The 25,546-nt window shown below is 42.2% G+C and overlaps 1 protein-coding gene across 9 annotated transcripts in view; it reads right to left on the bottom strand.

Moving 5' to 3' along the window:
• Positions 1 to 25,546, bottom strand: part of PRRC2C (proline rich coiled-coil 2C) — a 68,928-nt gene that overhangs the window by 7,481 nt on the left and 35,901 nt on the right. For 2 of the 9 annotated variants that reach the window (XM_041479092.1, XM_041479094.1), the window contains exons 17-32: positions 24,748 to 24,956; positions 24,009 to 24,163; positions 23,214 to 23,541; positions 22,674 to 22,759; positions 21,555 to 21,743; positions 18,894 to 19,145; positions 14,110 to 14,199; positions 12,312 to 12,413; positions 8,057 to 8,264; positions 7,021 to 7,224; positions 6,208 to 6,320; positions 5,536 to 5,672; positions 3,367 to 3,601; positions 2,857 to 2,979; positions 1,145 to 1,363; positions 276 to 350 (exon numbers count right to left, since the gene is read on the bottom strand). In XM_041479092.1, coding sequence (XP_041335026.1) covers positions 276 to 350; positions 1,145 to 1,363; positions 2,857 to 2,979; positions 3,367 to 3,601; positions 5,536 to 5,672; positions 6,208 to 6,320; positions 7,021 to 7,224; positions 8,057 to 8,264; positions 12,312 to 12,413; positions 14,110 to 14,199; positions 18,894 to 19,145; positions 21,555 to 21,743; positions 22,674 to 22,759; positions 23,214 to 23,541; positions 24,009 to 24,163; positions 24,748 to 24,956 — 2,725 coding nt within the window. The remainder of the gene's footprint in view (positions 1 to 275; positions 351 to 1,144; positions 1,364 to 2,856; positions 2,980 to 3,366; positions 3,602 to 5,535; positions 5,673 to 6,207; positions 6,321 to 7,020; positions 7,225 to 8,056; positions 8,265 to 12,311; positions 12,414 to 14,109; positions 14,200 to 18,893; positions 19,146 to 21,554; positions 21,744 to 22,673; positions 22,760 to 23,213; positions 23,542 to 24,008; positions 24,164 to 24,747; positions 24,957 to 25,546) is intronic. The other 7 variants (XM_041479095.1, XM_041479097.1, XM_041479096.1 and 4 more) reach the window with 7 other exon arrangements.

The following is a 25,546-nucleotide window of genomic DNA, read 5'->3' as shown; positions in this document are numbered from 1 at the left end:
GGAGGTGAGGAGATGCACTCTTCATCTAGGTAGTCTGAAATTCTGGCTGCCATTACTGTCCAAGATGTGGAATTAACACCCGAGATTTTTTTTATCGCAGATGTAAATCCTGGGACTGTGGGGTTATTTTATATTCACAAGCACCCTAAAATCAAGGCCAGAAGCTGCAGGGATTTCAGGTGCAGAGGTGGATCAGTCCCTGAGGAGGGAGGACCTTGCTGCTCCTGCCAGCCAGCTGAGCTGTGTCCATGTCCAGGGTGTCACCCACTGCTCACCTGGAAGCGGACTGCAACTGCCGAGTGCTGCACACTATCCGAAAATCCCCGGTGCCTGTAAAGCTGGGATTCCATCTAAGACAAGAGACCTTGTGATTGGAAGCCAGCTCCACACATCCCCTCATTAGCAATTACCTTAGCAGCTTCACATAAAGGAGAGGAGAGAATTCCCCCCATGACAGACAAGTTTCTTGCACTGTTTTAATGTTATTTCCTTCCTAGAGCTGTTGCTCAGTTTTCCTGAGCTGCAAGACCAGCCTTTTCTTTTTTCATTACAGAAAGATCTTGTCTTGCATACAATGCTACATTCTTAATATGCACCATGCTGTGTTGTTCAGAAAGGCACACCCCCAGTAATAATAGTAGAGTTCAATTCTGGCTTAAGGTCATGGCTGATACAGAGTCCACTGAAGGCCCTAAAACTCCCCATTTTGCACTGGAAACCCTTGAACCCAAACAGCTTGTTCTGGTTTGAGTCCAGAAGCAAAGCAACAAACTCAAGCAGGCCCAGAATCTGCCACCACCAGCTCTGACAGAGTTGTGTTGCTCCCCTGCTACTCTAACAACATCTCAGTACTGTTTTCCACATGGCTTCTGCATGAAATCCCCTACTAGTCCATGATGTCACTATCAAACCAGGTATTCCTGCAGTGCAAATGGACCAGCACCAAGTTAGCTACAAAATCTCAGCTACATGCACAGACCCAGTGACTCAGGCATTAACCCTGACTGGCTTTTTTATCTTCTAAAGCTGAGGCAGATTTTTAAGATGCAAGAAGTCAGTGTGAGTTGCTGTGCTGGTTACATAAACCAAAAACCAGCTGTGCTTCACATTAATTTGTGTCCCGTAGCTGTGGCAATGTTGTTACCTTCCCAGTGGCAGCAATCATGCTGTGCTGAGTTCCTGCTGGGATCAATCCTCTGAAGGGCTGGGTCACCTGGGCAGGTCTGCTCAGGTTTTGAGCCTGAGCTTGTGGTGGGGTGTGCTGTAGTGGTGGCTGCAGGGACTGGGGCAGGGCTATCAGTGGCTGTGCTGTGGATCCGAAGTTGGGCAGGGAAATCTGTGACCCTGGCAAAGGTACTGTCACCTGGAGAGAGAGCACAAAATCACCAGTAACAGAGACACAAAGGCCATTATGTCACTGTCATTACTAGTTCTATTTCATCTTTATCCCAAGCAAATGGCTTAATGAGTTTTTATTTAACCAGAGAGCTGCAAGCAAGTAAGTAAATTTATTGCTCAGTTTGCCTTTACAATCAGTTCTAATGGCATTTGGGTCTTTGCTTTTCAGAAACAAAGGTGCATGAGATCTCCTGCCTCCAACATCATTACACATGATTTCTCTGTGTGACAGGGAAATGTAATTCAACTCAGAAAACAAAAGCAGAACAAAACAACCAGTTTGGGAGTGGGAGGTACAGGGCAGGACAGGCTTATTTATGTACTTCAAATAATTCTAGTCATCAAAAGACACTGGGATAAAAATTAGATTTTACTGTCCAGGAGTTCCAACAACCATCAGCTTGAGCTTAAAAACAATGCCAAAAATACACAGCCTATCCCTTGCTTGCATTTACCACGAGTGCTGTGGGCTGAAAACAGCAGAGAGTGGTAGTGATAAACATGGAAGTACAACAGCAGTGACCTGACTGGCAGGAGTTACTGCATGTCTTGGTCTGACAATCCACTACCTGCAAAATCATATTCTAGGTGTGACAAGGAGAATGATTAGAGATTCCCAAATGTGAAAGGCTTACAAGGATTCTGCTCTGAAGGGTGACAGATTAAAATCAGAGAGACAGCCAGAACTGAACACAAACTGAACTGAAAGTAGCAACTCCTCTAAAAAGGTCCTTAAAACTGTGCTAGATTTCCAACAGACAACATCCAATCTCTTACAACTCTTCTAGATTTCTGTCTTGGCAGCTTTTCCTGTGTAGGAGGAAGGCTATTATAATAAATCAATCCATCACAAGTTTGGTTTTGGAAGCCATTTCAATTTAAAAAAAAAACCAGAACATGGAAACCACTAGACAGTATCCTGTAAATATGACAGAATGCTTGCACAGAGTAATTTAGCAGTTCTTTCACAAGAGTGAAAAAGCCTTCAAATCAGTTATTTTACTGACCTGGCTGTCCTGCATGATCACCTGTCTGCTGACCCCTCAGTGATTTTCTATGAGCACTCCTGGGTTCCAGCTCACTGAGAACTGGTATTAAGAATTAAGCTGCTCTAAGCACCTGGACTTTGCCCCTCTCTCTCCACCACTCCTGGTATCTGCTTCCATAAAGGCATCATGTGCCTCAATCAATTAGCAACAGCACTGTGCCAATTAAATATCTGCCCATCACTGAAAAATGAACTATTCAAGAGAAGGATGCCAGGGACAAATGATCAACATGAACTGCAGGCCATCCAAACTCTGAGCTACTCAGTTTGTGCAGTGCTGCTGCTGCAGCCCTCCTTCTCTAGTAACATTCCAATTTTATTTTGGAAGAATTAAAGGTTGTCTCAGCCCTCCCCTCTATTCCCACCAACCACAACATGCTTTTAGGAAGAATACAATGTAGGAAATTTACCATGCCATAGTTTACCTGCTGGAGAGCACTGGGAGACTGTGCAGTGTTGTAGAAATTGCTCTGGCCAGGCTGCTGAACTTGCCCAGAGTAGAGATTTGAAGCCTGAGTGAGGGTAGCTCTGGCCTAGGAAGAACAGAGACACCTCCCATCAGGAGTATGCAGGAGAGCAGCTCTGTGGTGCAGCAACCAGTGCCAGAGAAACCCCAGCAAGGGAAGCTGACAAATGTGAAGCTTTCACTTTGTGATAAAGCTCTCATTTGCAGCTGGTGGAACAGCCCTTCATCACAATTTAGAGAACTTAAACCTGAAGCTCTCATTAATGACAGAAGCACAAGGAGCCCTGTAATTTGGGGAACAAGCCTCAATTCAGAGATTATGCTAATGTACATTCATTAAATTAAAAGAACATTCTCCTCCCAGTGTTTTAAGTTTCCTGCCACCCAAGCTGAGCAAGATCTGATGTCCTGTATCAGCCCAGGGCAGAAGGGCTGCATGTGGAGCATTTCCTACCTGCAGGATGTGTGTATCAATCAGCTGAGAGCCTCCCAGCCCTGAAGCCTGCCCAAGCTGATGCTCATACAGGATAGGAATAGGCTGAGTGTTGGAAGTCTGCTGGAATGCCAGGCTGGACTGTGCCTTAGCCAGCTCCTGGTGCTGCACTGCTGGGAAGTTGTGTAAGGCTGTGCCAGACAGAACCACTGGTGATGGCTGAGACAAACCACTCTGCATGAAAGCTTGCTGGGATCTGCAAGAGATTCAAGTGTCATTCATAAAAATTCTGACAGAGCTCAACAATGAGCCACCAAAAAGGAAGAGCACAGCTTATATTCTTTAAACAGAATTAGGATGCATAGCTATATTGAACCCTTTTCACCTGAGAAAGGTAGATTTTTTTCAATTTACTCTGCACACAACTTTGTAACAGCTGCTACTAAAGGCCACAGGAAAAAACAATGAAGCTTCTTACTAAAATCTTAAACCACAATTATCTATTTAGATTTTCATGCTGCAATAATTCTTGGATAATTAACTGTAACACAGAAAAGCTGCCAGTTCTTAGTTCATGTGCTCCAAGGCGGGATGGGAAAGGACGTGAGTAGCCCCACTTAGTCATTAAAGGAACTGCTTTGTTCTCTTGACTCCACAGTCCAACTTCTAATACAGCTTAAATCACTGGATGCTTGCTTCCAAACATGGTTGTCCAAATAAATGTTTTGATTTCAAAAGACCTCACAGCCTTTAATTTTAACCAGCTATTCAATTCCTCTGTCAGCAGCATGGGAAGTTGCAGTTGTTTAAAGAAGACCAAAGCCAGTACAGCAAAGCACCACAGATGGGTTTAGTCCATCAGAAGTATTTATCTGAACATCCTCACTAGGAACTTGGTGAGTAGCCACCTTCAGACTGAAGAATTAAGAGTTTTTAACTAAGTGCTCCTCTCAAAGCTTTTGAGCTCAGAGGAGAGTGTTTCTGGTGTAAAAACACCTTTTACTTTACCTGGTGCTGGCAATGTGTGAGCACAGCACTGCTCCTGCTCATCTGCTGTGTGGTGGGGTTTGCTTGTGCCCACACCTGGGTGAGCTTTGCTCTGCACCCTCCTTCACTGCAGAACACTCTTACAGCCACCCTCTGAGCACTGGAAAAACTCTTCCAGACTGGATGCAGAGGACTGGCTTCAATGGAGCCAAATTTTTTTTCACAAGTTTTTATTTAGCTACTTTTAACTTTCGGATATAATGTTTTAAACCAGCAACCTGTACATCTCCAAGCTTATCCTCCTCTGCACATTTTCTATGTGGGAGAAGCACTCAGACTGTTAGAACTCCACTAATGCCATGTTTGTGTGTGATCAGATTTATTTAATCTGGACCACATGCCAGCCTGATTGTGTTTCTGCAATTAGCCAACTGTTTGCAACAGCTTTTGTCAGCTGTAGCAGGACAAGCAATATTTGGTCCCACAAAGTCAGCCAAGCACCAAAGTCAGGATACAAATGTGGTTAATTAAACCTTCTGAGGCCTCAGCCTTCTGCAATGCAACAAGCAGATTTAACTACAGCCCATGCAAACCCCTCTAATTAAACTTCCAAAGCAGCCTCCTCAAAGTGGAACTAACAACATTTGTCAGAATTACACTGCTGGGAAGCAGCTTTTCTAGGAAGTGCAGGGAAGCTGTGAGAGGCTTACAGTGGAAGTCTGTCTGGCTATCAGGGCTATTGCAGAGATACTGGTGCTACTGTTACCTTCTGCAGCAAACAGAAAACATTCTGAAACTTACCACGCAGCTCCTCACACATCTGCAATGAGGTTTTTACTACCTAGGAGCTCAAACTGGAACTTCACAGTGTTTCAAGACTCCAGTGTTGGTTTAATTAGAAAAAACAAATTGCTGAACTAAAGGGACAGACATTTTCTGTTCTCTTAGTATGACAGACTGATGCTCTCAGCTCTTTAACCCGGGTTCCTACAGATACAACTATCATGCACCATTTTTTAAACCAGATTTCACAACTACATCTGTACAAGGCAGACAATCTGCATACAGAGTTCTCAGACAGAAGAGATTTTGGGGAAGACAGCAAGATGAGGCAGCTATGGAGCACAGAACACAAGTCTGCAGGGAACTAATTTCAACAATTCTGACACTAAAACTCCAAATAAATGTGCATATGCTACCTACCTGTAAGGTTGTAAGGAGGAATTGAACAACTCCTGGGCTTGTGAAACAGCTGGTGCTGCTCCTAAACTCAGCTGAGCTTGATGCTGTCCTTGCAGAGGTGCATAGATGGGGATGGGGATCTGCTGAACTGAAGCAGGCTACGTAGAAGAGAAAACATTAAAATTAAGTTAGAAAAGCTACAGCTGAGTGTATGAGGATTTGTGTAGCATTATGAAAAGTAAAATAAGAATGTCAAACCCCAAGGCTGCATGCAGAGCTAATATTGCTGCCCTCATGAAAATTACTTTCTAATCAAATTTTATACTTTTCCTCACAATCAACCAGCAGAAACTGAGTGAAATATTCAGATCTGCATATCAAACAACTCCTTGAGATTGCATATAATTTTGTATGACAAAAGTTGAGTAAGCCTGCACTCACATGGCCACAGAAACACCTCCCAGGAATATAAACTTTCCCATATATTGGTGTGTGGAAGCTTAATCTCTCAACTTCCATGGCAAACAATCAAGCACTGCCTGCATGCATCAGAACAGACAGCAAGGGCAGGCATGACCTCATTTTTTGCAGTCATTAGTCTCACTCTCCCCTGTCCTCACCAAATCATTAGTAGAAGTTTAAAGGCAATATGGATAGGGAAGGGAAAAAAGTGAATTAGGAATCCCCAAATACCTGAGAAAGGCCTGGCTGAAAGCCTTGTTGCTGGGCCAGAGAAGGTGGTGCCAAACGTGCGTGCTGGGTATTGAACAGGTGACTTGTATCCATGTAGAAAGCTGGGATTTGAGCTGCAGTACCTCAGGAAAAGCAATACAATTAGTAACTGATTCCCAACACCATTCCTCTAGAAAGGTTTTCACCAAGAATTAGAGATTCAGCTACTGTCAGTCCTTCCCACTGTAATAGCTACCAGAGGGCCTGGGAGAAGGAGCAGCACTGGAGAGCTGGGTGCCTCAAAAGCTTTTGTATCTTTTCCAATTCACCCCCAGAATCTATCAGTCTTGCACAGGTATCATTAATCCCACACCATTTTGGAGGGATGAACAACAGATTCTGGGCAAAAATGGCATTTGGGTGAAGGAAGGGTAAGAATGTGTTACACTGTCATGTAATTTAACTAGATTGTTAACTAGATGGAGGATTTTCCTTAAAGAAAAAATGCCACAACTCTCAACTACTGTAGGATTTTAAGAAAGAAAACTAAATCACTCCTGGTCTTAAATAGCAATTTACAATTCTGCAACAGAAAACTGATACATTAAGAGACTCAAACTTACTTTCTTCAACAAAACTATACAGCACTACCTTTGTACTTCCTGATAAAGCAGTGGAGATTTAGAGTAAGACAATTAGTGGATCTGAGTACAGAACACTCTTTATCATTCTGTCTTTACTGCAGAGCAAAAACCAGAACCAAATTAAACTCTCCAGCTTCAAAATTAAAAAAAAAGAGCAGATGTGTGGCTTCTCAGCCACAAACACCATTACCTGCTGCAGACTGAGACACATAGACCTGGGGACTTTGCTGCTGCTGGGCAATGAGGGATGGCATGCAGCTCAGCTGGGAGAAGTGGCTGGCAGAAGCCAGGCTGCTTGTCTGCAGCTGCTGGGGTTTCACTTTGCAGATATTAGGAGGGTCTGAGGTGCTTGCAGTCTTCGTACTCAGTGAAGAGGTTGTGTATGTTCCAGCTCCTAGGAGGAGAGAAGCAAGGGATGCAACAATCAAACACATTTCAGAGCCTCACGATTCAGAGGTCAGTTTTGGGACAGCTCTGTGAGCACAGCCACAACTGGTAAAGAACACTGAAACCTAATGCAGCTGTTTCCAGCAACACAAGAAAAACATGGAGCCAATTCTGTTGAGGTCACTGTGGAAGTGCTGCAACCCTGATACATCTCCCTTCTCAGGCACAGGAGCACACAGAGGTACTGAAGGAGGCAGCCTGGTCAGTTATTCAACAAGACACTGCAACCCACAGCGGCTGTGCCTCTCATGGAGATGTATTTTAATATTCTAAGGCATGAAGACTTAACCAGATTTATCATCTTTTGTTTGCTGCCAAGAACCAAGGTGGTAACCAAGCACTGGTTGTGAAAGCAGCTGGACATTTGCTCTGCCCTTTGCAAATAGGTTTTGATAGGAGTTGTTGAAGCTTTAACTTAAAAAGCAAGAGTACAAATAGAAGTAAAACACCAAAATCATCCTTTGCCTCAAAACCTATCTGCTTGCCTCTATTTGGCAGAACAAAATGAAACCAGCAGACAGGAGAAGTACCTCCTCTTTCAGGTCCATTTAAGTAGCTTAGGCAGAGAGTAGCTCAGTATTATTTTCAGCTGACTGAAGTGGAACAGGTGAAGTCAGTTAACAGGTTATTTGGGAAGCTGCTGCTCAGATCTGACATTCCATTTCTAGCACAAAGCTTTTGTTAGCTTTGCATTAAACAATTCCAAAGGGAATCCAATCCCTCAAGAAACATAAGCAAGGAACAACACATGGGGACACTACTGCTCTGACATGTGGTACCTGAGAGGGATGTTGTGGGGGTAACTGAGGCCACAGGAATAGGAGGCATTGATGCACTTGAGAAAGAGCTGTAAGTGCCACTGCTTGGCCCAGTGTTGCTGCTGCTGCTGCTGCTGCCACCAGCAATGGGAGACGCTGCTGAGGTCACTGGTGAACTCTTCTCCCCCATGTTTGGGGAATTCTCCCATGCTTTGCGTGCAGACTCCATCTATTTAAAAGAAAAAAAAAATTCCTCATCTATTAGGAAGTTTCAAGCAGTCACTGCTCCTCTTTTAACAGTTCTTTTTAGTTAATAGGCAACAGGGGCTTCATGCGAGCCTCTTTTGGAAGTTGCTGTCATCGTGCAACTCTGTTCATGCAAAAAGCAAACAGCCTCAAGTTGGAGCTGCTCATCTGCTCCAACTGCACATGTGCACAGTTCATCATCTTAACAGCCAATGCTCAAAAGAGAATTCACTCGCACTAATTTGGCTTGGTTTTGTTTGACATGAAGAGCAAAGACACAGTGAGCAAAAGAAAGGGAAAACCCCCTCTAAATATTTCCGTCAAGTCCTTTACTTCCAAGTTACTTGGGCCATTTAAATGAAGCAGCCCTTTGCTTTCTTGGTCCATCATCCACTTTGAGTGACCACCAAAGATACCTACTGCACTTCAGTGAACATGACAGCAGTCAAGTTTAGAATTCCAAAGCAACTACTGCTCAAGAAGCAACCACAAGCCGACACAGCTTGTGTGTGCTGCTTTATGTTAAAGCTAGAAAATGCTTCATGCTCCTCTATTTCTATAATTATGAGTTTATGTCTTGCACAGCAAGGGAGATGAAACTTCAAATATTATAGATACAGTTACCTTCCCCCAGAAGTGGAAACAACCACTATTTTACTGCAGCCAGTAAAATCTAATTCTTGCTATGTTAGCCACGCAACATGAAATCTAAATTGACACATTTCTGAGGGTCCAATGAGCAGGAAATATTAATGTTTAGACTACACTCACTAATTTAAAAGCTCAAACATGATCCGTGGACTTCTGCACAACCTTCAGGTGTCTCCAGTGGAAATACAAGTTTTGCTAGCAGAGCTGAAATTGCTCACTCTAAGTTTTTTGAGGCCAGGTGCTGCCTTTAGTGGTGGGGCAAACAGACACTCACCACACATCTGCCCTCACTGCCTGCTCCAGAGAGCCCCCCCAACTGGGACCTGCAGTCTCTCAAAGCCACACCTGTCAACCTGCCCTGCTTTACATGAGTTAGGCAGAGTCTGGACAGATCAAACATGGCTTAGGCTATTTGTCTAGATGCTTCAGAAATGATAAAAAAGCAGAGCAGTATCAAAAGAAGTGGATCACAGGTGATCAATACACACCCGAGTGGAAAATGAGGTTCTGGATTCCTAAAGAGAATAAAGGGGGAGGAGGGAAACTTAGTCACACATTAAGTCCTCTGGGGGCAAGTCACCTATTTTCATTTTTGAGATCATCTTCCCCAGCAATCATTCACTGTTTCCCCTCCACAACATTTTCCTCCAAACTGGTTCTGATTCTTACAGACAAGACAAAGTTCATTCATCATGTGTTTAGGTGTATTGCACTGGCACTGAGAGAAAGTGAGTACCTGTGACTGTCAGGCTAGAGAAGGTGTAGAAGGTTCTATGTTCACTGGTTTTCATAATGTCCTGGAGAAACTATTGATAGCAAAAGCTACACACTGCATTTTGTCACATCTAGAGCATATCACAGAGTCCTGAAGTTTTCTTTTGGAAAGTCTCTAGCAACCTCTAACTTTTATAAGCTAGGAAAAAAGATGCAAGACATTGATACTCTAGGAATGCCTATTCAGCACCATCTACAGACCAGATATGGAGGTTTAAGAGGCTCAAAATTAAGTGAGACTGGGGACAGTGTTGTAGTTTCACTGCTCAGGGAGAAAGGAGGGCAATAAGGAGGGGATCATGGCCGGCTGAGGCTTCTCTTCATCACTGATCCACTGGGACCTTCACACTGCAGAACAGTCCTGCCCAAGTTACCCAAAACCTCCACTGGAGACACACCCCAGGGTGCCTTTCCTTAAATACACCAAAGTCTCAATGGTTAGAAAAAGAAAGTTCAAACGTGTCAGTTTCTTGACCAGATGCCTACAGAGGAATTTTAGATGAAACCTGGGACATGAAGAAGGCCAGAAAAACAAAGTTCAAACTTTCAGTTTCTTGTCAGATGCCTAGAGAGGAATTTTAGATGAAACCTGGGACATGAAGAAGGCCAAGCACTCAGTTTGAGATTGCTTTGGTCTTTCTTCTGCTCAGCTCCTTACCTACAACAGCCCTACGAGCCAAGTCCTTAAGAGGATGACTGAGTAAAGGTGTCTTTAGCAAAGTTACTCCAAGGAAACAAGATCTCAAAAAGGCTTCCCATATGAGCACCTTATACCTCCACTGAAGAATGATGGCAAGCAGTGGGAGCAATTGTGGCCAAGTGCCCTTCAAGTCTATTCACAGACAACTTTCTGTGATGGGGAATGGAGGGAAGAGCAGGTGCAGGGAATAATCCTTTATGCAGGCAGAACCTGGACATTTTGTTCTTTTAAGAAAATGAAGGAAATGCTTTTCTCTCTCCTGCTCCAGAAGTATCTTTAGAAAGATGCAAGGGCTGTACTGGAAGAGGATGACAAAGAGCAGAGCTGTGCCTGCTGTGACAGTGACAGTCTCACTGTGTGCTTCAGAACAAGCCTGCTGCCTTCTGTGTTTGTGAAAAGGAGGTAGAGCTCCAGTGACTGGAATGAAGAAATCAGGGACAAAGCTGCTCCCAAATAGCTTTCCATCCAGATTTCAGTCAGAGAGCTCTTCAAGATAGCCTCAAAACATGGATCTTTGACCTATTTTGTTACCACACATCCAAAAATCTATCATCCACTGAGAAATCACTGACACCACAAGAGCAGGAAAAGAAATGCAGGATGACTGATACAGACACCACAGTTTGCTCTGTAACTGGGCAGTGTCCCACACTATGAGGTAACTTTCAGGTAACTTTGAGCCCTACCTGTATGACAGAGGATTCCATCTCCAGCTGCCAAACAGCCAGACTATCTCAGAACAACACTTTCAGACGCCAGAAAGTCACGTTAGGATAACTTATTACACAAGAATATGTACCAGAAACCCAGTTTTTAAAAAACTATTTCTCCCTCCACAGTGCTCTCCCCGTTTCTTTAGGTCTACTGTTTGAAAGAGGTGTTATACTCTTTTTAGGAAATAAAGTGTTAACAAAAGAAAAGCAGAGATTCAACAACAGAACATGAATATTTCTCATCTGTAGAGAACACAAGCAAGCAGCTGTCAAACCAAGCCAGTGAGACAAGTCTCACTGGCATTGACAAGCAAGTTCCTCCAAAGCATTAGCTCTGCATCCAATCAAGTTTCATTTCTTCTTTTAAAAACTTAGACAAACTAAGGTCAAACACCACTATTCCTTAACACCAGAAGCAGCAACAACACTTCTACTGGCTCAGTCACCTGCAGTCACAATGACAAAGCAGATCTAGGACACCAAAAAAAGAAAAAACCCAACAACTTCTAAAAATACAGTAGCAAAGCTAGAGCCCAACTCTGTGTTAGTGAGTTATATAATGCACACAGTCCAAAATCCAACAAAATGGGAAAACAGCACTGAAAATATTCTCCACACTTGGTCTGCACTGGAAAGCAGGAAACAGAACATTTACAACACTACAAAACACGCTCTGACTTGCTGATCTAACTGCCTTTCAGAGACACCAACACACCATCTACATGTCACTACTTGGAACTTCAGCCATCCAATTCAAAACCAAATTATCACTGCACCAAAGTCTTACAACCAAGAAGAAATCAAGCTTGGCTTATCAAGCAAATCCTTCAAGCCTTTACACCAAACCAGGCAACTTATCTTAAGCTCAACGTTCAAAAACCCTCAGCCAGATTCTGATGGTTTGCCATGAGCACTGTGGTCCAACGCTAAAACTCTAGGATCTTGGTTTTTCAGGGCAGTGGGAGCCAAGACTGGTTGAGATGCCAAGTGTTAATGCAAAATGGGGTTAGAAATTTATGGTTTAAATGCATCCTTCGACAGAGTCTCGTGTTTCAGCCATCCATTTATATGCAAAAGCAGTTCAGCAGAGGAAACAAAGGAAGGCTCTAAAAAAAGGTTCACCAGCAAGTTCTCCAATAACTTTTTTCCCCTGCATGCAAGAAAACGACCCTTAGAGGGATGTGGTACATACCTTGAGGGTGAGGTCGACGGTAGCGGGAGAAACTGGAGTTAGGCTGGAGCTCTGTTGTAAAGTCTCCCTCCTAGGGAGGGGAAGGGTGTGGGGCAGGGGCACCTGAAAGGCAGGCAACACACATCACATTCTAACTACGTCTACCAGAAAAGCCCCAGAAAGCAAAGCTCAAGCTTTATCAAGTGAGCTACAATTTCTTCAAGGCTTGAGCATTTGGCAGGGAGACTGATAAAATAAGGTGAAAATTTGGTAGGCAAGGAAAGGCCACTCAGCAGGTGCCAAGATGCTTCTCATCTCTCAAAGAGGCTGAAGATTAAGGTTTTAAGGCGTCCATGTCCTCTGCATAAACAAACACCAATTCTCTGTTTGGGGATTTAATTTCAAGTACCATTTCAGTTTATTGATATGCAAAAATTCTTCCCAAGCCAGGTTTGTCCCTGTTTGTACCAATACAGTACATGGGGCTTCATGACCTTGAGTTCTGAGATGCAGTTTCTGAAAAGAGGAAGTTTTTATAGACCTGCAAAATCACAGGACCATGAAACAAACTACAACAGATTTGCCATCCAATAATTGAATTCAGCTATTTTCTCTTTCAAAAGATGAAAGATGTGATACTTGGGGAAATAAACCTGACGTAATGCTATTGCTATCTTTGCCTCTGAAAACTCCAATGGATTTCCTAGAAGTTTTAAAGGAAATGAATCAAAAATACTGCACTGTCCAGTCTGTTACTCCTAACCATTCCTTCCTCTATCCACAGCTTAGCTAATGGACTTCCACTGGATGAGATAAGGCTAATCCAAAAGACAGATCCTGAAGCTTTGAAGCAGGGGATGGCACAGATCCTTTGTGGCCAGGAACCCCTAATTCCCGTGTTAGAAATTCAACTCCAACAAGAATTGGACATCATTAACACAAAAGCAATCAGTCTTCCACACTAACCACCAAAGTCAAAAACCACAACACTACCACAAAAGCCAGCAGAAGAGTAAGAAGTTCAATCAGTACTGCTTCAAAATGGTGCTGCAGTAAGCTGAAAAGCATTTTTAGATGGAATTCACAAGACATCTTCATAAAAACTGAGATCCTACTGTATGATTCTACCTTCCCCCATCAACAAGTGACTCAACCCTGAGCTAATTCCATTACTTAAACAACAAGAATCACAAGATCCAAGCTCCCTGATGCCCCAGCACACTCAAGACAAACTTGATTTTGCTACAAGTCACAACCCAGCTCTCAACCACTGTGCCACGCTCACAAGTCAGGATCACTGCACTGGCTTTGAGGGCTGCAAACATCTCATCTCCATAGCAACTGAACACCTGAAGCCTGCTGTCTGCTCTCACAACCATTCAGCTGCTCCCTTTGCATGCAGTTGCCGTGATTTCAGGCTACAGTTCATAATTCCTTTGTTTGTAAGAACCTTTCTTCAAACAGCCTACAGAGCTTTGCTACTGGTACCAGGCTCAAGTCCCAACTGCTGCCAAGAACACACTCCCTCATTATGCCTATCTTTGCTTTTTTTAGAATTGTCCCTATAAACATCTCCACTTTCTGTGCTCTTTAGCTCACTGTGATTGTTCAAAAGACAAGAAAATACCTGAAGAATTCCAGAGCAGGTACTAATCAGACCAAATGTCCTTCTGAGTAAGATTACTGGAAAAAGCCCAGCTAGTTCACATGAAAGGAACCCTGTGGACTTGTTCACTGAAGGCACTATTTGGTGCTTTAAAAGAAGTGTGAAAATATTTTCTTGTCTTCAAAGTCAAGACGATCACTGCAATGGACTTACGTTCGTCACCAAAGTCTCCTCCATTTTTGTACTGCTAGTAGCCACTGTGTTAGGATGAGAAGAAGGTGTAGTGTAGTCTGTTACAGACTCCTGTGAAGAAAAACAATTCCATTAAAATATCTCCCTTACCTAAATTCCATTTCAATTTCTTGGACAGATGTCAGCCTTTCTACAGGAGGAGTTCAGCAAGCAACAGAAGATTAGAATTTCACACTTTTTTCTTGCAAGTCATGTGTAGCAATCCTTACTGCAGAATTGCTACTGAGGTCAGGAGGATTCTTAGAAGATTACAGTTTGCCTCATGACCTCACAATGTACATCTGGAGAAAAGTCAAAATACAGTCTGTAAGGCAAGAACATTCAGAGCAGTGTATCTCCTGGGCACTCTAAAACTGGACTGTGGTGGTGCAACCAGTTATCATTTGTCACCCAAGATGCTTCAGCCACCTGCAGGCCCTTTCAGTCAGCTTAAAAAGTAAAATACCTTAGCTGAAAGCTTTCTGTAGCTTTAAATAAATACAGAAATTTCTTAGTATGACAAGAAAGGCCCTCCAGATGAAAAAGAACACAAAGGGATGGTTGCAATTTGCAAAACAATTTCCTTTCCTGTAAGTTTTGTCTCTGAAAATCACAAGACTCAGATTCTCTGGATGGTGCAGGCTACCTTCTGATTTCTGCACTGCTTAATGATTTCAAGGAAGAAAAGGACTGAGGTTTCCAGTCTGCTCAGAGGCTTTTCTTGAAGCTTATTTGTCACAGTCAAGTGGCCCTTCATGTGCTCAGCAAACAAGGTCCTTTCAGTGCTGGCAGTAGGCAGTGACTCCTGCAGCTGTAGATAGAAATGGCCTGAGCAAAGTTTAAATGTCTGAAGTTTTACATCCCTGGTGCCCAGGAAAGGCTCCACCATCTTGATAGAACCAAACACCACAAAAGAACTGAAGAACAAATCAGCAGCAGAACTGTTACTGAGTGTCTGGACTTGCCAACCCATAATGATTTTGAAGACACAAGCCATATAATGCTAGTTTAGTTCCATCCAACCAGTAGGATAAGCTACTAAAAAAGTGCACACTCAATTTACTCCTCAGGCCTGCAGCAATGCCTCTAAAAAAGCAATTAGAGCACTGAGATAGTAACTGACAAATGACAAAGAATCCTCCTTCAAAGGACGAGCTCATTTTGGTAAAAGACCAGAACAAGCTAAACCATAGCAGGGTGAGAGGACAACGTGCACACGGATTTGTTTTTCTAATTTATGAAGAAAACAGAGAACTCTTTTCTCCATTTATTTACTTCCTTTACTTGCTAAACTGGTGAAATACAAGATATATGGTGCTTCCCACAATCCCAACCACCAAACTGCAAGCTGCACATTTGCACTGGATTCCAACAGGCAAATTTAATCTGGGTAAAACAAGGCAAGAATGCAAGGCTGCTTTCATCACACAGACCTTCTAATGAAGTAATTAAATGGCTCCGTATTTTTTTAAGGATGCATTACTGCATAAGAAAGAGGAAGTGTTTTTATTAAATTTCCTTCAAGGTCTGAATGCAATTTTTCAGGGTTTGAGCAGTGAAATTCCTTATGAAAGAAGATGGATCAAGACTACTGCTAACTTTCTTACTTTGCAAACTCACAGCACAAAAAGAGCTTTTTCACTAGAATTAAACCCAAACCACTGTACCAGCTGTGGTGCCCTTACAAGTGCATGTGCAATGCTGAAGCACAAGGGTGGTTTACAGGTTGAACATGCAGACAAGACAATGCTTTAACCACAGGAACACCACCCCAGAAACTGTAGATCAATCTCCATCCTTCATTTCCTGCTACATTAAGTCCAGGATTCTGCTAGATGTGGCTTATCACCATAAGCTTTTGCAATTCAGTTAAAGTGATTCTCCTGTACAACTGTTTGACTGAAGAAATCAACTGATTACTTTATTATAAACTAGTAACAGCTAGAGCAATAAGCTCATGTTTATGCTTTTCTGGAGTTCTCCACAAATTGTTTGCAGCTGAAGAAAAAGAACAGGCAGACTTCTTGTAACTACCTCCTTCAAAAAGAAGAAATCACAAAACCTCCAGTGACTTGATGAACAAAGCACGAGGCAGACCTCAGAGCTGACCCTGCTGTAAAGGATCAGGGTACTTAGTGAGATGAACTAGCTATTTGATTGGTTCCTGATTTAGATAAATCACCCACATTAGAGATTGAAAGATACTCAAAATCTTCTGAAAACCAGTCTGTGTGTCCTTTTAGCCACGATCTGTAAGACACAGCTGTACAGCTACCTGTACAAATACTTCACAGGCATCCACAACCAGGTATTGGTCTTCCTGGGATTCGACAGGTTGAAATGGAAGGCTGGGAAAGGCAAGGGCTAAGATGTTTTACCCAATTCAGAAACTTACACATCAGACTGCCTTCACTACAAAAATACTGCAAAATCCAAGAGAAACAGCTGCAATGGCTTCTGAGCATCATACTTATGTACTAAACTTAAACATCTCACTGTAGGAGTTAATTTATATTTATACAGTTTCTAAGCAGTCTTGTATGATTAAAGGCACATGCTCTTATCAAGATGTTTGTTTTGGAATGGATGGGGTACTCTTACAAAGCTTCTGAAGGAGGACAGCTGGTTTTTACAGACATTTAAATCAAATACACCACAAGTGTGCACTCCTGGAAGCTGAGCAGGAATCTCTGAGAGGGATGTTTAAGCCTATCAAAAGAAAAGACATTTAAGTTTGCCACAACATCAACATTTGACATCGAAACAACAGGTTAAAGAAGTCAACACCTCCTCCCTCATGAACAAGCAATGGAAAGAGTACCAAGACAAGAAAAAGCAATTTCAATGTACATCAGTACAAGAACTCCAAGGCTGGAGCAGTATTTGAGCCCCTTTTAAAAGCCTCTTCAAAAAGAAGGGACATTTATTGCAGGTTTATTCCTGAAAAACCTACATGAAGGTTATCTTATCCAATAAATGCACAGGTTTTTGGGTTAACTTCCAGAGATGTAACTGTTGGTTTAGCTTCCACTTCTTTCCTAGAAAAAGAACTTACTATTGCTTCAGGAACTATTCTTAACAAAGGAATTTAAAGGCAAACCTGGTACTGTTAAGACAGGAGTATTTAGGCCTATTATGAAAGGCTTCTTTAAGCAATCATTCAATAAAGAAATTGAGAACTTTCATATGCAGCACAAACTGGAAAGCCTCTTTCCACTCTGGTTTTCCTTCCAGAAACAGAACCTCAGTGCTTTAGTACTGTGGCAGTTCAAAGAACCTTGGCAACCCATGTTAAACTAAACCCAGACTGGCACAAAGTCCAGACTTCCCTTTTGAAAAACTCATACTTCAAAAATACAATTGCAGAGAGGAAATGTTGCTGATTTTAGCAGAGCTACTTGACTAGACTCAGTCAGGCTGCAGTAATCAAAGCTGTGTTTCCTATTCTGTTTGTGGCTTAGAAGAATCCTCTTCTCCTGTCTTGAGCTCTGGCCACAGGAGTTTGTGGGACCCTGGGAAGCACAGGAACCAAACAGGCTCACCAAACACCTGAGCAAGGTATTTACTGCTCTGCACTTCTGATTCTCATACATTTCTCAGTTTCTGGTATGAACATAAACCACTCACACCTACCTACAAGATGGAAAATGTCAGGAAGGATGAGAAATCCCTGCACTGAATTTTCTTAAGCCTTCAGCTTCCATGTTGGACACAAATATCCTTCCACTGGCTCTGTAGCAACACTTCATTGAGACAGTATCTTTTATAGCAAAAAGCTGCCTAAGCTGTCCTTCGGTTTGGGGTTCTTTTCCTAGCTGTGGGATCAAAGATGTGTGACAAAGATGAATTGGGGGTGATCCACACTCCATATTCTTCAACTATTAATGTAACTCTTAAAGAGGATCAGTTTTCCTAAATGCCATCAGAAGATTTCTGCTTAAGACCAGGATGGTCTTATAAGTTTCTATACTTAGAAAACTGCTTTTCAAACCTGCAAGGATCATTTTTCCTGTACCAAAGCAGGTGTAACTATTAAGCAGTAGCTACTCAAACTGTATCACTTCTTTACATCTGAGAGATGACAACCAGAGTACTTGTCAAGACACAAGCAGAAAGGAGATGCCTCTGGGGATGTTTTTCAGCCACATCTAAGAACTGACCTGCAGAACAATGAATCCCAACAGCAGATCACCATCTCACTGCTGAGCAGTTATAAAGAAAGCAGGGGACTATGATGAGTCCTAAATACTGTGAAGTTCTGCAAGGAATATCTAGACAATATCCAAGCCAAGAGGATACACATGACCATCTAGGGACACAGAACAAGCCTTACCTAAAGCTTTAGCACATTGCTAGTTCAGAGATTTATTTTTTTCACAGAACAGCACTTAATTCACAGCATGAGGTCATCCATACACTCATCCAGCAATCATGCACGACTTCACTTCTCTGCTGGAAGTCATCTTGCATACATCACATTGATCTGAGTCTGCAGACTCTGCCTACGCCAGGCTCCAGTGCCACTCTCCACAGCAGTGCTCAGGACTGAGTTTTGCCATTCAGCAGAACAGACTTCCAAGCTGATTTGTGTCAGGGACAAGACATCACATCTCTGCAGCACTTCTGAATTCAAGCACCAGTGTTTCCTATCTGCCACTCAGTGGGCTCTGCTGTCCAAGCACCACCAGCAGGCAACCAAGTGTCAACTCCTCACTGCAATCACATTTTACATACAGTGCTCAGTAATCTGGCAGTATTTTTCTTACCTTTGTGTTTGTCCCAAACTCTGGAGCAGACACAGATATCATGGTTCCTATCTCGGTGCTCAGCTCGCTCGCTGCTTTGGTCTCCTTTGTAGTGACAGGTTCTGGGCTTCTGACAGAGGTGGGAGATGGCTTCTCCTGTCCCTCAGGCTCTCCCTGCTGGGCATCCTTCACCTTTCTGTTCTTTAAAGAACGCTCTTTCCCAATAGGACCAGGTTTATACTCTTTGTTTTCTACCGGGCTCAAGTCTGGAAGCTAAGTTAGTGTTAACTTGTCAGTCATGCTTTCCTCTCTGTGTCCTATCCAACAAAAATACTTATAACATGCTAAAAATCATTTTTAAACAGAACAAAGCTCTTCAAGGGGAAGCATTTTCTATCAGGTAAAGAACTTGAGACTAAGTCATAAGTACATGAAATGCATTGATTTTGAACATTAGGAATCCAAACCATTGTTTTCAAGCAATGAATTTTTTATGGGAAGTGGCAGAGTTCAAATAAAACACAAAAGAATGTCACTTTGACTGTCCTTATAAGAAAAGCACAAAAAATACAGAAACCACATCACTTTGTATACCTACAGGTTATTTTAATTTTCAGGGATTCAGGATTTTACAGGGCCCCAGGAAACTAGAACAGAAGACTCTACCTTTATTTGAAATTATCTTGATGTATGGATGTTGGCAGCATTTTTCCCCAGAAACTGACCATTAAAGGGATCCAGAAAAAATAAAACACCTACACACAAGTGTTGCCTTATACTGCAGACACCATGGCTGGATCATTGCTGCAATTCAGCAGTTCCTTTCTGTGCAGCTGAATTACAGCAGAATGAAGGGCCCTAGGGAACCTGAATGCTTTGCTGCTTCAACAGCCACGTCCTTTCTGGCTGAGACTCTGAGTCCACTTCACTGCTGAGCAGCACTAAAATCCCTCCAAGGCAGTCCTGAAAATTCAATTCCTTAAGCTTTTATAAGTGGCTGGTAATTGTTTTTCCTCAATAGAAACCAGGTATTTCGGGAGTGAATGAAGACTCTCTAAAATACCCCGAATAAAATTTTCTCTAATTGTTTATAGAGGCTGAAATTCCTCCAGACACTTTAAGGTCACTTAAACCTTCACACTTTGCCTTGGAAAGGTAAGTTGCTTTGTTTCAAGTATGGTCCTCTTACATCTCCCATATTAATTCAACAATACCAATCCTGAATATAAGCTTGCATTTATGCTTCACAGCAAACAATACCACCACAGGAGTGGGTGGGTGTGTAAGAATTGTTTGTTTGTTGGGATTTATTTTTTGTCATCAAGGCAGTTACATTTACAGCTGCCTCACTCAAAGGAGTGTAAAAAATATTACCTTCCAATGCATTTACTATTTAGTCACATATGGGTCTTTCAACAAAATCTGCAGAAATCCTGACAGCTCTAAACAAGCAGAAAAAAGAAACTTTCTGTTCACTGTCAAGTAGATTGTCTCTATTTAACTTTGGAGCTCATTCTATCAAAGTGATTTTACTGGGCAGTTTTAGGCATGCTGCAGTGTATCTGAGACAGGGGATATTGCAATTCATCAGCAGATTTAATCAGTGCATATTTCTCTACTGAACATGTTTTATATTCTGCAGTGAAAGCCATGAACTGCAACATGTCCACTCAGTGTCTCATACAGCAGAAGTTAAATTCATTCTGTGTGTGACTGAACTTCCAGATTTCAGCTCTTTTTTTGGAGGGGGGGGGAAACCCAACAAACAACCAAAACCTTAACAATCAACACAAAGAAACATCCACTCTCCTAGAAAGACAAAAGGGCTTTAATTACATCAGGATTGCTGCCAAATCTCAGACATCAAGAGGGACTGGAATAGCTGACGCTCTAAGTCACCAGACAAGTTTATCTGCTATAACCTTCTCTTTCTGAGAATTAGAAGCTGGTGCTGAGTGCTAGTGATGCACAGATTAGTGTGCACTGGAGGTGGAAATAACAGAAAATCTCTGGAAGGCAAGCAACACAGTTATTTTTTAAGCTGATATAAGTTCGATTAGCTATTTAGTATTGCAAAAAAAATTAATTATTCAGACACCTGTGCATTTGAACTGCAGACCTCAAAGTAATGTCTCTAACATTCCTCCCTTTCCTCAAAAACACTTCATTTTCTGCAACTTCATGTACTGATCAGTTGATAATCTGGCTACAAAACTAAACAGGGCACCATTCATCACTTTAGTGGGCAAGGCAGGAAGAACCACTGCACCTGCAGACACAGCCAGGGCAGCACTGCAATGCTGTTTCCAAACAGCTCTCAAGGAGGCCTGAGTGTGACCTTGCCTTAAGCCACCTTGAGGGAACCTCAAGAAAAAACAGATCACTCAAACTACAAATAAAACCAAAGCACTCCACCACATCCAGAGTTTACCAACAAAGCTATCACAAATCCATACTCCCATCCCTGGCTTCAAATACAGAACCAATCTGCAGCCTCTGCTGGGCTAAGGTGCTGTTTAATTACCCTGCACATCTTCTCTGCAAGAACCACCTTGTTGATTGTATTAGGAAATATAAAAAGGGAGGCAATTTTTATGGCTCTAGTCCTAACTCACTGTATTCTACTCTGCTATTTGTAACCCTTTTCTGACTGAACTTTGTACTGCAATTACGACCTTTTACCTTTTGTGCTTTGATGGGTCCAGCCCGAGGCTGTTTCTGTCTCTGCTCTTTGGGTTCTGGTAATTTGTCAGTGGATTTCTCAGACAGCACAGAACCAACTTCATTGTCACTGCCACTGGAAGCTGGGGCTCCAAACTGAATGGTTTCTATACCAAGATCGACTCCACCTTCTTGTCCAGGCTTTGTCCCCTGGTTAAAAAGCAAACATTTAACCCATTCTGAATATTTTCTGTATCAGTACAATGGCTCAGAAAAGAACACAAAAAACATGCTCAGCTGAAAACCACTAGAAGGGTACTTTTATCTTTTGCAGAGGTACCATTTGTGACTGCAACAGATTTGCAAGAATAAACAATATCTTTACATACACTTCCTCCTCCTCAAGTCTCTACTGTTAAAGGAGCTCAAGAAAAAAGCAGTGAAGAAATATGTAAATATCACCAAGATCAAGAGGAACAAGTGCAATTCAGATTCAGGTTCACAACATTCTCTTGGAAGTTCAAAACTTAATGCTCAATTCAAGAGAAACAGTAAGAAATAGAAAAGTATTTCCACATCTCTTGTGCAGTTCAAATTGTCTCCTACAACAGCTGTCTCAACATTCCTGCTGTTTAAAACAATTAAGACCAAAAAAGTACCAGGAAAGTAAGACCACAGCACTTTAAATGTAAAATTTAAGGCTATGCAAATTCCATGGGACTATCCACAGATAATATTGGTATAAATATTGCTGACTGCTTTTTGTATCTCAAATTTAAGGAACACAAAACCCCTTTAGTTCCTTGGAGACATCCTGTTTCTGTCTATTTCACTGAGCCCTACACAATCAGGCAAACTGGGCAATATTTTTCTTTGGAAATGCAATGAGTAACAGCCATCAATAGAATCTGTGAATGGCTGAGTTATTATCAAGAGAACAGCTTTTCCCTGCTGCAATTATAAAACCACCAGCCTATATCCCATGCTTCCATACTATCTCCTGACTTCATGGAATTCTATGCACATTAGCTTAAGTATCTGCACTCCTGGATAAATGGATAATCTGTACCCAACCCCAATGAAATATAATTTGGGTGGGTAAGCTTCAAACACAGCTACTCTTCTTCCCCTCATTCTTACCTCTGGAGATGGAGCTGAACCAAAAGATGTCAGAGGCTTGTTCCAGGCACTGACTGAAGGTGGCTGAGGTGGGCTAATGGGTCCCACTGGCAATTAAAAAAAGACAGAGTTAAAAAAACCCTCAATGCTGCTAGAGGTATTCAAATCAATGTATTGACTGACTGAGAAGTAAATTACAGATGTCTTGAGTAAATAAGCTTTAATTAACCTCATCAGTGGTTAAAAATGTGCTACCTATTCAGTTGCTTTCAAGTGGGGCAATTAACATGTCTGGAACAATGACCGAGTCTGACAAAACAGACTCCTCAAGGGAGTGACAGTTGCTCATTTCTTGTGAGGAAAGAACACAATAACATAAAATACTGTACTGCAAACCCCTCTTTTTGGAGGTTACTATGCTGCACTTGGGTACGCTGCCCTCATTCCCTGTGCAGAATCCATCTGCAGGTAAAAATACAACCAGAGAGCCAGCTGGCCCATCAGCTTCCTCTAAATACAACGCTTGCTTCACCCACCTCAAATCCAAAAGCCAGCACTTACATTTTTTGGAGATGTCATTCAGAACTGCTGTAGGAGGCACTTTGTTGTCCCATAATTCAGCTGCCAGGCCGTTGTGAGGCTGGGTGTTCTGCAGGACTTTGCCTGACACGGTGTAGTCTGTGCTGGCTGTCCCTCCTGCAGCCTGGCTTTGTGCTGGAACAGGAGCCTGGGGCTGGGCTGGGGACTGGGCTGGGCAGGGAGGCTGAGCCTGAGCTTGAGCCTGCTGTGCAGCTGCAGCCGCTGCCTGCTGCTGCTTTTTGGCAAATCTGGGGGGCAGCTTGGAATTCTGACCTCGGCCTTTTTCACTTGACCCTTTTTTGGTCCAAACCTGTAAGGAGAAGCCAATTTTATTCTTCCAGGTGACAAAGTGTACAGACAGCAATTGCAGAGTGCAAAAGGCAAAAAGCAAACTGATTAACCCAGCTTTAAAGGAAATCTATTTTTCTGGGGGGGTATTTAACCACAGGAACAATGATTTCTTATCCATTTTCTTCTTGGAATCAAATGATTTACAAGCAATAGGGTAAATCTTTACCACAGTATGAAAAATAGTGTTTTTATCAGTTTGCCAATTCCACCTGCCTGACAGCACCTGATTGAGAAGTACAGAATCCCAATCTGACTAAATAAAAATTAATTTTATTTGCTAAATATAAACAACTTTAATATTAAATATAACTAAGCATTTATATTTAGAAGGAGAAACTACAGTTTTGGAAGGAAGTTCCTGCACCCCTGACAACATTCCCAGCACTGCAAGCAGCTTTTTCCCCACTATAAATGCTGGTCTTGTACCTGCACTGTTTGTTCTTCCTTCTTTCTGCGCTCTTCATCTTGCAAGCGTTTTTGCTGCTTCTTAGACACCACTTCTGTGAAACCATCATCATTCAAGTTAGATTGGGAGTCTTCAACTACTGTCACTTCAGGGTGATCATCAATGATCACAACACCTATAGGAAAAGGAAAGGTATAGATGCTGCTGTTTCAACAGCTTCAGGTGCAATGCACCAAGCCAAAATCGGCTTTGGAGTGGAAGTTACTTCCCCACAGACACAGATGGGGGCCCTGATCAATGGCAAGCTTCTGCTTGCCAAGTGCTTTGCTGCTGAGCTCAAAGGCAAGGAGTTCATATTTAAGAACTTTAAAACTGGAGCTTCCAGATTCTCCAGGAAATTACTAAAACACAGTAATGAATAATGAACCCTCCCAGATATCAAGTCTAAGCCTAGCAGTGATAACCACTGCTTTTACTTTTGAGAATTAACTAAATTATGAGAATGTGATGGAGAATGGTAGGAATGAAAGGTTACGATTATACAAAATTGTTCTCATCTACATGTAACACACAATTAGGTCTGCCACCTTTTAGAGACACATACATTATTAGGTATCAGAAAGACAGTCATGCCCAAGTGCACAATTATTCTGGTGTTTTAAAAAATTCCCCTTTTTTAAAAGTTTTCAAACATCTAGCTCTATATGCAACAAAACTAGCAGAACTATCAAAAATTATTAGGATGTTATCAATACATACTTGCATAATTATTAAGATCAAATTGAGACAAGGCATCCACTTTTTCCTTAGGCTTCTTTGGACCAGCCTTTGGTTCTTCTCTCTTTTTGCCACTTGCATCCTTGGTGGTCTTCTGTCCTGCAGCAGTGACACCTCCATCCTCCTGATGTACAGAGTTGCCATTGGCAGGATCAACACCAGGCACAGGTGCTGCCTGCTCTTCAAATGGCCTGTTTTAGAAAAAAAACATTTGAAAATTATGCCACACAGAACACTCAGGAGGGAGTCAATAATTTAATTCAGATCCCACTGTAGGGCTGTAGGTGTTTACTGACTTGTTAGTAAGGTCCAGACTTTTTACTTTCAGCTCCTAATGAGAAGCTCAACAGCAAAAGCTGTTTTGGGGAAATATAAAATGCCCTGCTAAATTTTCCATCAAATTCAGCATATGGAAAAATAAAGTTTAGTCTAAATGGTAAGCATCTCTCAACCTGCTTGTCTGTGTTAGGTGATTTATCTAAAATGCAATGCAGTAATTTATAGATTAACTGCAAAACTGCTCACATGAACATTTCTGCTTGCATCCAAATCTCAAGACACATAGCTCAACTAAGAAATAGCAATGCAATTTTTTAAAATTAGGCTTTTTTAGCATTGTGCATACAAGAACACTTCACTCTCAGCTTCAGGTTCCAGGTGTCTATATAAACAGAAAAAACAAAGTACAGAGCCACAGGTGCACGTATCAGTCTCTTTCCTACCACTCCACAGATCCAAACCAGCCGCTTACGGTTTCAAACCACAAGAGGATGACAGAAGG

This window comes from Pyrgilauda ruficollis, unplaced genomic scaffold, assembly GCF_017590135.1.
Source record: "Pyrgilauda ruficollis isolate IOZ18807 unplaced genomic scaffold, ASM1759013v1 scaffold47, whole genome shotgun sequence".
Classification (NCBI taxonomy): domain Eukaryota; kingdom Metazoa; phylum Chordata; class Aves; order Passeriformes; family Passeridae; genus Pyrgilauda; species Pyrgilauda ruficollis.
The sequence above is the reverse complement of the archived record's forward strand: the minus strand, read 5'-3'. Positions and strand labels throughout refer to the sequence as shown.